The 13,022-nt window shown below is 38.9% G+C and overlaps 1 protein-coding gene across 4 annotated transcripts in view; it reads right to left on the reverse strand.

Annotated features, from left to right (window-relative positions):
* DCLK2 (doublecortin like kinase 2) overlaps positions 1-13,022 on the reverse strand; it is a 61,509-nt gene that overhangs the window by 32,938 nt on the left and 15,549 nt on the right. For all 4 annotated transcript variants that reach the window (XR_001312667.2, XR_001312666.2, XM_014051814.2 and 1 more), the window contains exons 3-4: positions 4,276-4,378; positions 2,552-2,656 (exon numbers count right to left, since the gene is read on the reverse strand). Coding sequence is in view for 2 of the 4 variants with exons in the window: in XM_014051814.2 (XP_013907289.1) it covers positions 2,552-2,656; positions 4,276-4,378 (208 nt within the window). In the remaining 2 variants the exon portion in view is untranslated. The remainder of the gene's footprint in view (positions 1-2,551; positions 2,657-4,275; positions 4,379-13,022) is intronic.

Consider the following 13,022-nt stretch of genomic DNA (forward strand, 5'->3'; position numbering starts at 1 on the left):
ATTCCAGTTCATTGTTAAATGAATTATGGATGGCTTAGCATTAAAAACAATATGATTTACCCAAAACAATAAAAATAATTCATTAATAAACTATAACATTAATATTAAAATACAAACCTCATAATCATAGTAATTATTAAGTGTTCTGGAGGGCAAAATTTTTGGGGGGATGGCTTAATTTTAGTAGCTTTTTTGAAAGTCAGAATGGGTTTGTGTGTGCCCTCAGGATTTCTGTTTAGCATGGGAATATTCCAGAAAATTAGTGTCATAACAGAAAAGAACAGATTTCTTCCTCTTCGTTGAATGTCCAGTGAAAAGAAACTTTCACATACATACCTGGTATACTGGATATGGCATTTAGTTTGAAGCAAATAGTTCTATTGCTACCTGAATTCAAAACCATGTAAGACTTTATAGATAAAAAAATATCAGATTTTATATTGAGCCCTGTTTGGTGTTCTGTGTGGTATGCAATGGCTCTTTGCTTGCCAAAAGGCGCTCTGCACCATCTGCAGCTTCTCAGCAGTGTTTGAAGGCCACCCAATCTAGAGCACATTGCGGTAATCTGTGTAGAAGAGGCCAGTAATGTGAGTTCTACCAGAAATGTTTATTTCTCCAGGAATGGTCAAAACTGGCACAACGACTCAAAACTGGCACATAACTTCCCCCCTGCCTATATTTCTTCTATCCGCATCCTCCAGGCCTCAGGTCAAGATTTCTACTGTATCAATGGCTGATACCAAGGTACAGATGGATAACAATGATAATTGCAGACAATCACAAAAATATAAAACCCTGCATATAGAAGTAGAACGACTATGGCAAAACAAAGGTAGTACCAATTCTAATAGGTGCTCTGTGTGCAATTCTAAAACATCTGGGGCACTATTTAAACATCATCAGCATTGACAAAATCACCATCAGTCAATTGCAAAAGGCAGCTTTTAGGTAGATCTCAACTTACAACTGGTTGCTTAAGGACCATTCACAGTTATGATGGACTCAAAAAAAGTTCCTTATGACTCATGCTTGAAATTACAACCGCCATACCACCCTGTGGTCACATGAATGCATTGTGGGCTCTTGGCAACCAGCTCACATTTACAGAATAACAGAGTTGGAAGGGTTCTTGGAGATCTTCTAGTCCAACCCCTGCCAAGCAGGAACCCTGCTTCTTCTTAAAAATCTCCAGTGTTGGAGTACCCATAGGTACTGGAGGCAACTCGTTTCACTGATTAATTGTAAATCTCTCATTAGTTCTAGGTTGCTTCACTCCTTGATTGGTTTCCGTCCATTGCTTCTTGTTGTGCCTTCAGGTGCTTTGGAGATTAGGCTGACCCTGTCTTCTTTGTGACAGCCCCTTACATATTGGAACACTGCTAGTTGCAGTGTCCCAGAATCACATAGTTGTGTTTTGCAAAGTTTTTGCTGTTTTTAGCAAAAAAAAAAAAAAGCCAATTGGATAAGCTGCTTTTGGACTTATGATCATTTAACAACCATGTTACTGGCCTTAAAACTGCAGTTAATTACTTAACATCCATTGTAAAAATGGAGTTAAAATTGTGTCTGGTCATGTGGTAACTCAACTTCCGACCACAATGACTTATAAGCAAAATTCCAGGCTCAACTGTGGTCATAAGTCAGAGTCTACTTGTACTTGGAACAGCTTACATCTTGCAACAATACCTTTACACCAGGAAAGAACATCATTTGCTAACACTAGGTCCTTGGGAAGGACTCAGTAAGCAGTTAAAAATGCAAAATCAGTTTAAATATCTGGCAGACTCTGTGTCCATAAGTTAATTTAAGTTTATATACTGCCCAAATCCCAGCAATTCTGAGGGGTTTACCAATTGTTAAAAACATTTAAAAACAAGGAATACAAAATTGCAAAAACAATGAGTCAAAACAGCACATGCTAATCAATTAAAAACCAACCATCATCATGTACTACCACAGCATAGCCTACCAGACACCTACCATGAAATTTCCAGCTATTTCTCAGTTACCAATATCCCTGGCTTTTTCCCTGTTCTCCCACCCCCTTTTGTCCCTCCAAATACTTCAAAAAAGCATGTTTTGGGTCAGGCATTGGCCACATGAAAGTTATTTAATGCATGGAACAATCTGTGCATATTTGGCATATCCCTTGCTAAGATTTTTAATGGTTTAAAGGTTGTAAGTTGCTTTGCGGGAACCTGCTAGAGTGCTTGGTTCTTAAATGCCTTCACATGTTCCTTGCTGTTAGTGAAAAAGGCAATAATCACAGTTTCTTATACTCTCTTTATGGAATTTCCTCCTTAGAGATGTTGAAATGCTACTGAACGTTTAAAAATAAGTTAAGCTTTATTATTTGTTGCAGTACATGTTTTTTCATATGCTTTCAGTGGTATTTATTCCTTGTTTTGTTTATCAATTTATTTATTCTACTAGCAATTTTTGTAAGTTTAAATGTTTAGTCACTAATTTCTGATTGCTTGATTCTACCACAGGGATTGAGCCACGTATGAAAAAAAATGAATTTCTAAAGAGCAGTTCTGTTTTCAGTTACCTGAAGCTGGGGATTTGCTTCGACGTGAAGGTCCAGGACTTTTAGATCCAGAATACCTTGTTGTTCCAGATGCATGAGAATAAGATGATTTCATAACACGGCATTCTGCAAACAACACAGAAGCACATTAGAATAAATATTTTCAATGCACAACCACTTTAATTGAAATATTTTCAATTAAACCACCCCAAAAGGTAGAAGTTCCTAAGTTACTGTTCCTAAATACTATGTTTTCCCAAAAATAACACCTATCCCAAAAATAAACCCTAGCTTAATTTTTACATGCGTGCCTAATATAAGTGGCTGCTTGCGCCAGACACCAATTGGCACACTGCACCAGTGCTGCTGCTTGCGGCAGGATGCCACATGCTGCATTGCGCTGGTGCCACCGCTCATGACAGGAAGTTGTATAGTCTAACATGCCAGTGCTCCCACTCACAGCGCAATTGCACAATGTGCCATGTGGCCTTCTTGCAACGAGTGGCGGCAATGGCACGATGTACCATGTGGCGTCTGGTGGCTAAAGAACAAATCAGACAGCAGTGCCACAGGTGTTGGGGCATGGGAGGCCTGGCGGCAGTGATTTTAAAGTAAGTGGGTAACAAATTCCCAAAAGAAAATAAGTCTGGGTCTTATTTTCAGTGGAACGCGGTAGTTATTACCAAATAAACAAAACACAGCTGCTAACTCAGTGTGTAATACTGTTGCAATAAATCCTTCCCCAAGTTTTTTTAAATCTACATTTGATCAAACTGGCTTCTTAATGATGCTGTAAAATAAGACACCTGAATGTAAATGTATGTTTTTCTGTATGATTGTGGACAGGTTAACTATTTTTTAGTACAGTGTGGAATCATTTTTTTAAAACTTCTGTATCAGAGATTAGTGGAATATTGTAATATTTTGGTGGATTGCTACAGACGTTGTTCCAATCAGGTAGTGTTTCACTTGTGGTGCATTAACAAACCTGTGCTGTATTATGCACAAAAAGCCTGCAGAATCATATTTGGCACCCAAATAATTTACTGAGATGAATTAATGAGAATAAGATAACAGGCATCATGTTTTGAAATTCCAGCTGTATATCCTTCAAATTTCCCCTTATATGTGATTTGGAGGTTGGGGTGTCTTAGTAATTTAGCAGAAAATGGGTCTGTTCAGATTCAAAGCATCTAAACCTGAAGCTGATTAAATGCCTTAAACATTAAATCAGCAGCCAACCTGCTGTCAATTGGTTAGAGACTTAAATAGTCCAATGATATCACAAGTTTAATAAATAGTTAATAAATATGCTTGTTTATTCTGCCAGGGTGTGATCACATGAGTTATTCTATAATAGGAGATACCAAACTGGATTTCTTTGAGGGCCGGATCAATACTGTAGTTCTCCTCTGCAGGCCGGCTGAGAAGGGGAGGACGGGAAGGACACCTCCTGCAGCACCCTGCCAGCCAAAATGGGATGTTGAGAGGGGGGGGCTCACGCAGCCTGTTTTTGCTGCGGAGGCACTGCAGGCCAGTCCTTTGCCATTTCCAGGCCAGTCCCATGGGCCAGATTTAAACACCCCGCGGGCTGGATCTTGCTCAAGGGCCTTGAGTTTGACAACCCTGCTCTATAAGAATGGATGATATATTGTCTATATTATGACCACTCACTCAGTTAATACATACAAATGGGTTAAATGGATTCTTACAATCCATAAAGCATTTTAGGTGTGTATACTTACCACTATGGTCCAGAACAAAATCATCTTGAGCATAACGGTATTTTTCAGGTCCACAGGCAATAAAAACGTCATCGTCACCAAAAAAGTCTTGCAAACAGGTAACCTTTAACAAAAAAAGCAACGTCACAAGGGGCCATCAGAGGCTGAGAAACAGACATTACATTATGTATTTATGATCTGCCTTGCACTGTTGCTTGTACCATTGAAAGTTAAACACAAATAGACAATGAATGGTAGTATACGTACAATTTCTATTTTTTTCTATCACCCCAATATCATGACTCTGGATGCTATATGTGAATCTCAACAGTGATCTTAACATGAAAATAATCACATCAATAAAAATTATCAAGAACAGGTAATGGATGACATTATTCTGCTAAGCAGCAGGGAAGGACCATTCCCAGCAAACTCTAGGCCATAGCTTTGGGGTCCCAATTCTTCTGACCCATGCTCCCTCACTTCCCGAGAGTATAGCACCCTAAGAAGGCTCTCTCTGAATGACCTAAAATGACCTCTGAATGACCAGTGACTGGTTAAGTCACTGTTTAAAACAGTGGTAGTCAACCTGGTCCCTACCATCCACTAGTGGGCGTTCCAGCTTTCATGGTGGGCGGTAGGGGTTTGCTATAACTCTGCTTTATAAATTTTATAAAGTAAAATTACTTCCCTACTTTATAAATCACCATTAATATAGAACCGGTGGGCGGTTAGAAAATTTTACTACTAACAGAGATACAAAACTGGGCAGTAGGTATAAAAAGGTTGACTACCCCTGGTTTAAAATAATCCAGTGACATGCCATATAAAGTTTTATAGGTATAGTACTTTGAATTGGGATTGGAAGCAGCAGAGCACCCAAAAAATAAGTGTCATGCTACATTCCCAGAAAGAGCACATTTTACAGGTCTAACCAGGCAGGAGCTGCAAGAGGCCATTGCAGCAAAAAAATGGGGCCGGGGCGGGGGGGGGGGTTTGGGGGTGCATGCAGCTCCTGGGCTCCATTTTCACTGACAGCAGGCTAGCAAAACAAAGTAAAAACAAAACAAAAGGATAAATTTGAGCATGCAAGAAGGGACAGGAAAGGAGAAAGGGAAAGAGGAAAGACAAAGAAAAAGAAGGGAAGATGGGAAGAGAGCAAGGAAGGAAAAATAAGGAAAGAGGGGAAGGAAGAAGAAAGGAGAATGAAGAGGGAGGGAAGAAGAAAAGGAAGGAAGGAAGGAAGGAAGGAAGGAAGGAAGGAAGGAAGGAAGGAAGGAAGGAAGGAAGGAAGGAAAATTATGAGGGAAGATCTGAGGGAAGTCCTGCCTTAACACTTGGCCACCACATGTGCCCTGACACAAGTGATGCCCACCCCAGCCATGCCTACCCTCATCATGCCCACCCCGGTCCCAAGTTCAAACACAACCCTGATGCGCTCTCAATGAAATCGAGTTTGACACCCCTGATATAGAAGGAGAAGATGACATATTAAACTTTATTATGTGGAAGTTATTATTCAAACGAATTTGAGTAATTAGAGATTCAGTGAATGACAAAACAGGTCTAACCAATAGATTTTACTTTCAAAAAAATTGTGACAGTGCTAGAGGTACAAAATGTATATTTTTAAAAGTGTGTTAGACAAATTCATGAAGGCTACAGATAACCGAATACATGTCCAGATATACCTTTAAGAATAAAATGTTTTTGAAGGATGACTGGAAGAAATATAATATCATCTGATATGAATGCACTATAAAATAAATGGTACTTAAAGCAAAGTTCAATGTATTATTTGCTTAGCTTTCTTGGAATTTTCTTTTACATATTTTTAGCTGTCTTCTAGCATGCATTTGATATTATTTGTTTAGAAGCATTCTTAAAATTGTCCATGAACTACTGTACAACTATATTTGGAATTGCCTCTTGAGAAGTATTTGGTAATGACTGATAATTAAACCATCACACTGTTTCTTGAGGCTGCCTCCAGAAATTTATGATTCATTGTGAAAGATAATGTGACTCAGAACTGGACTTATGACTTTATCATGTGATTTTATTTAAGAGTACTAAGCATTGTGATTTTGCAGAGGACTCCTTCCCCTGATTATTCCTTCACTGGAAGCAAAAGTGGTGGGAAGGCATTCTTGATGGTTTCTCACAAGCTTTGTCTTCCAGCAAGTAGAACTGCTTCTATTTATTTTTACAACGCAGACAAGACCTTTGATGTATGCGCGTGCTTTGTCTATGGAACTGGAGACATACGCAAGATATTTTCTTGATGTGTTTTATTTAAAAAAAATAAGAATTATAGTTTTAATCATTTAATTTGCTACAGGCATAACTGGCAAAAAGGTAGGATATAATGTAAATCACGTAAAATAAATCCCTGAATAGACTAACTGAAATAGACAATGAAACATACTGAACAGAACTGGAATTATAAACATTTTGTAAAGTAATCAGAAATGTCTTATCATGTTTATGATATTGGGACTCGTTCATGGGAAGTTACACTTTCTTCCCTTCTGACACAAACCTTGCCATTTTAACTGGGGAATTTCTGTATGAATGCTATTTTATAATGGCAATTGATTCCATTTTACTGGCTTGTTAATATTGACTAAATAGGGAATCTGATCTGTTTTTAGTCCTGTTTTCATAGTACAGAAATTGGAACAGTCACAATATGAACTTTCCCGTTTGTTCAACATCACTCGAATTATACTGGCTTCCTAAAGACAGTTTTCCATTTATCACCACTTTATGGAAGAAAAAAGCTTACACACACAAACAACTTTTAATGATGCTTTTAATGAAGCAAGTTTACAAATGGAGTGCTCCAAATAATTTAACAACTGAGCAAGGCTGTTGAGGCTATCTACTCGCCTTCCCAAGCTGTGGTGGAAGCTGGCATTCCCTCTCCGCGGCCTCCGCAGCTTCTACCATGGCTTGGGAAGGCGAGTAGATGGTCTCGACATAGACCATTGTAAAAAATTGGTACTTTGAGGAATCTCTTGCCTCGGACTCTGATTTTTATTGGATGCTATTTGGAACCCTGACATAGGCTTTAGCTGCAACCTGAATACTTGAGCAAGGTCGGGATGATCTCATAATTTTTATAATAAAGGAGAAACAGAAAGCACAGCCTCCTTTGGTCTGCTCTCATTTAAAAGATTATCTCCTATTCCATCTAGATGTGCCCTAAATGATGAGAGACATTTAGGAAAGAAATTTTTGAAAATTCTGCACACTGGTCATAATTTCAATGGTCAAAACATAGATTCCCATGACAATTTAACCCACAATCATTATGATTAATGCTCCACAGCCTATATCAGTAATGGCTAACCTTTTTGTCCTTGTATGCAAAAAGCATACACGTGCGCCCGACAGAGCACATGTGCGTGCCCTCACCCATAATACAATGCATGTGTGACCCCACCCGTGTGCCCCTGCGCATGTGCATGAGACATCTGCGCACTCTATTTTGAGCCTAGCAGGCCTCCCTTAAGCCACTTGGGATGAAAAAAGGGGGGCAGGATGGGGTGCCGCATCCCCCACATTCCCCCCGCACATGCCTACACTGTTACAGGTGTTATGTCTATTTTGTGTGTAGCTTTATTCCTCTCTAGCATTCATCTCCATTGTTTAGTGATGCATTTCCTGCCGCTCTAGGATTTACCTCTATCTGTTCCTGTGAGGCACTTTCTGTTCCTGTTGGATGGCTTATATGTTTTGATTAAGCAACGTGCACTGCAGAGACCCGAAAATCAGTTGGCCGATGGGAGACGCGCGTGGATGCGCAGTGGAGCTCAGCTGGGGCAATGGCTTGCGCGCCGGCAAAGAGGCCTCCGCATGCCACCTGTGGCATGCATGCCATAGGTTCGCAATCACGGGCCTATATAGTCAGCAACAATTGCTTCATGAAAGACGAAATAACTTTTTTAAAAATAAAGAAAAACAACTTTCCCCCAATGATTTGTAAAGTCAGTAAACATATTTGAGGGTTAGAGCAATATGTTTTATCTTACCTTATGAAAGCTATCTCAATTTCATTTTAGAAAGCAATTACGGAAAAAAAAATCTTAATAAAAAGATGTGGGTAGTGTAAAGACCCAGGCTGAAGAGTATAGATTTTTATTTTTTAAAATATCTATCCAACTCTATCTAATAACACTTGCTCTTTAGTAAGTACATTAACACTTCATTCCTTTTGCCTAACAGGGATGTTTGTATTTATTATCCATGACAATGATAAATATACTGGCTGGATTGAAGGAAGGCTTTTGCTGCTTGCAATAGAAAAATGCTAAAACTATGAATTCTTTTCAGCTTTCTCATACCTAATTGTACAAGGCACTAGAAAGCAGAGCAGTTGTCATGGCAGCTAATACATGGGAAAGAGCTGGCTGAATTTACAGTAAGACCATCTGCAGGCTGAAATATGCAGCACTGAGCATTTGCATGAATCTATTATCAAGTTCAGTGACAAGCTCTCTCCACCCAACATTCAATTGGCTTGAGCATAACCTCACCGACAAAAGATAGACAAAAGATAAACATCTACACTGTCTGCTTTTTTTGAGGCTAAATTAACTATTAAATTCCCCTCCCCCTTAGTGAATCATTCTGGCAAGGCAAATACTTAACTCTTTCCTAGACTGCTTGACAACAAAATGCAACAGATTCTTTTTTATAAAAATCTCCATTGTTGTTCCTTTAAAAAAAATGCCTGGCTAACATATACAATATTATTTAATTCATACTTTGTAAGGCTCATTGTGCAGCAGCAGAAAACATATGCCAAAGAATAGTTTTCTGTTTTTCCACACTCTTCTTTGTCTTCCTGTTCAATCATCTCATACCAATTATATCTGCTGTATGCTTATGAATTAAAAATAGGCATAAGGAAAACACAGGGAAAATGAAGTATGAAGTTGTCTACAAATACAGGAAAATGAATATCACAATTTTTAGGAAATACATGTATATCATGACCTCTGTTATGCTGAACAGAAATTAAATGTTTTGAGTGCAAAAATAGTACCAAAATGTAATATTATTTATTTCTCTTATTTTAATACTTTAAAGCTTTAACAGTAATGTTCTATCTGCATTTTTAGTTAATTTCCACTGCAAATTATAAATGTATGAATTAATTCTGAGTTCACTTTTAATACACTAAAGAAGTACAAACCTTAGAATTTTTATTGTAATATTTTTATTTGCTAATCAATTCAGTGCAAAAATACCAGCAAAATATGCTACAATCTGCTGAGGGGAGACTTGCACAAAGGAAATTGTAGCTTGGTGTATACACCAGTTTTCTTTTCTAACAGAATGTCAATGAAAATTCTCAGTGATCCAGGTAGAGACTTCTGGAAGTTGAATCAAGGCAATTGGACTTCTTCTCTTATGGTGTGAAATGTTTTGCTACTTATCCAAGCAGCTTCTTCAGTCTGAGCAAGTTGGTTAGATAAAGGTAAAGTTGGTTAGGTAATATGTGCTAGTCGTTCCCGACTCTAGGGGGTGGTGCTCATCTCTGTTTCAAAGCCGAATAGCCAGCGCTGTCTGAAGACAGCTCCATGGTCATGTGACCGTCATGACTAAACAGCGAAGGTGCACAGAACTCAGTTAACTTCCCACCAAAGGTGGTTCCTATTTTTCTACTTGCATTTTTACATGCTTTTGAACTGCTAGGTTGGCAGAAGCTGGGACAAGTAAGGGAGCTTACTCTGTTATGTGACACTAGGGATTCGACCTGCCAACCTGCTGACCTTTCTGATCGACAAGCTCAGTGTCTTAGCCATTAAGCCACCGCGTGCCTGCAAGTTGGTTGGCTATATATGTCCTTTAGGGTGGTTTCATTTCTCATCTAATCTGATCTACATTAAGAGCTTACGCACAGGAAACAAATTCCTTGTGTGTCTGATCACACTTGGCCAATAAAGAACTCTATTCCCATTCCTATTCCCTTCCCTTACATTCTATTCTGGATAAGCTCCTTAGGTGAGTACATAGACAGACATTGGGATGTAAATGTCCCAACTTCTAAATCCTTTATCCTAGGTGGGTCATTACATGCCACCTTTCTAGTGAGCCTGTGAAGCAGTCTTCATCTTCCTGGAAACTGATGCAAGAGCAGCATAAAAATGGAGGACAGATTGATCTGAGGCCTCCACCTCTATTGAAAGAAGGATTTTCCACTTTGGCATAAATGGTTTCCTTCATTCCTCTCTCAAGCCATCTATCCGCCCTGTCCAGAATGTGAACATTATTATCTTTAAATAGAATTTAGACTTATATACAGCTTCACAGTGCTTTACAGCCCTCTCTAAGTGGTTAGAATCAGCATATTGCCCCCAACAATCAGGGTCCTCATTTTACCCACTTCAGAAGGGTGGAAGGCTGAGTCAACATTGAGCCTGATGTGATTCAATCTGCTAATTGCAGGCAGCCAGCAGTCAGCAGAAGTAGCCTGAAGTACTGTACTTTAACCATTGTGCCACCATGGTTCAAAAGATAATAAATGAAAGTACTGTATATACTCGAGTATAAGCCTAGTTTTTCAGCCCACTTTTTGGGCTGAAAAAAGCCGCCTCGGCTTATACTCGAGTCAGTGAAAAATTTGCCCGAAATGGAGGAGAAAAAGGGGCAGGGCCATGCCGCTGGGTGACACTCGTGAATGGCCCAGTGCCCCTGTGAGTTTCCCCTCCCTCTGTGTCAGTTTGCCGCGCAGCGCGCACCGCACCATCCCCCCTCCTCACGTTCTAATGTAATGCAGGGCTGTCTTACGATTCCCCTTCCTCCCCCTCCTGCTGCTCTGCAACGATGTCCCACCTCCTCCTTGTTATGGCAAGCAGCCACATAGCGATGTCCCACCTCCTCTGGTACAGTGATCCAATGATAGGAATCACTGTGCCGTGTGTCATAGGAGGCGGGACATCGCTCCCGCGGCTGCACGGGACATCATCATCACAGCGGGACATCAGCATCATGAGGTGAGTGAAGTATTTCATTGAATACACCGCTAGTTTACTGTTTTTCTTTGAAATAAATATTCAAAAACATTATTGGTATCTATTTTTATTTTTGAAATTTACCGGTAGCTGCTGCATTTCCCACCCTAGGCTTATACTCGAGTCAATAACTTTTCCAGTTTTTTGTGGTAAAATTAGGTGCCTCGGCTTATATTCGGGTCGGCCTATACTCGAGTATATACGGTATAATGCTGATTCTGGTCCTGTGATCCTGTACTGGGATAACCTCTTGTGTAAAGGTTGCTTGGTTTCTCCAATGAAGAGCTCTAAACACTCCTCATTGAATTTAACTGCACAGCAATAGCAGTAATAGCAGTAGACTTATATACCGCTTCATAGGGCTTTCAGCCCTCTCTAAGCGGTTTACAGAGAGTCAGCATATTGCCCACAACAATCTGGGTCCTCATTTTACCCACCTCGGAAGGATGGAAGGCTGAGTCAACCACAGATTATATTAGTCTTCTTATGTTTTGGTGTCTGATCTTTAGGTGGATAGTGCTCCATCTCAGTGTATTGGTGGGTTGAAAGAATACAGGTATGTAGTGTTTTTTTCAAAATCTGTTTTAGCTTCTTCGATATACTAGCCATGTAAGGAATAACCAAGTTCTTCCATTGACTCTGAGTCTAAGCTCTATCTGCCAGTCTTTTTAGCAGCATCTTTTTGTATGTGATTAAAAAGAATAAAACAACTGGAATCAGTTTACAGGAGAATTTTGTTTTAGATGTGGATTGCAAGAGGCAGTAAAATATGGCGAGTGTGGCCCATAAGAGATCCCACACCAGATGGTGCCACTGATTTTTTTTATGTGACATAAAGGAGAAATATTAAGAACTGTACCCATATTTTTATTCTCATCTACTTTTTGTGGTATATTTCTTGGCAAGCAACTTGCTGAGAAAGTGTATTTCTTAACTTTAAAAAGGATGCTGATTCTGATTTATTTCAGAAATACTTACATATACTAATACTTTGTTTGCAACTTCTATGTACTGGTTGATGCTGAAAGCAATTTATTTTTTCTTCATTTTCACAATTTTGACTGGTAGTCCAGCCAATAGTACTTTTTAAAATAATTCATCATGTTATTAGCAGTAACTGAATTTTTAAAAAGTGATTAAAATGGCTAACAGTAATATCAACGAATTAATATTTATTTACAGGTATGGATTTTAAAAAGTATCTGTGCAAGGAGAAAATGTCAATGTTCCTAGACATTTTCCCACTAAAACTAGACTTCCAATCATTCTTTAAACATATTCACCATGTTAATTTATTATTTAATATTTTAGATCTGTTTCTATATGTTTTGGAATATTCCCCCATTCAGAACAGATTTTTATTGTACAAATTTTGCTTAAGAAGGAAGCTCACAACTCAATTACCTTAAAAGCTAAATCCAAGTAATCCTGGCTGTCTATTCTTATAAAGCTAAGAGCTTGCTTCTAGAGTTCTGGTAAGTGGAACCATTCCAAGCTAGCTGCATTGCTTCCAAGATGCAAACATAATAGATTCCTGAATCTGGCACATCTCCAAGTAAATGAAAACAAGGTTCTACTGTTTAAAGACAAATACTGAAGAGCATTCCATCTTTGAAAGGAAAGGAAGCTTCAATGGAAAAGAAAACCATACTCAGATCCAGATGTGAGTTACAATAAAACATCAATCTAGCAAAGATATTGAAATGCCCATTTTGTACAAGATATAATGCTTTATGTGGCCTT

The sequence above is a fragment of the Thamnophis sirtalis genome, unplaced genomic scaffold (assembly GCF_051295495.1).
Source record: "Thamnophis sirtalis isolate CommonGarterSnake01/CBP01778 unplaced genomic scaffold, rThaSir2_p1.2 scaffold_10, whole genome shotgun sequence".
NCBI lineage: Eukaryota > Metazoa > Chordata > Lepidosauria > Squamata > Natricidae > Thamnophis > Thamnophis sirtalis.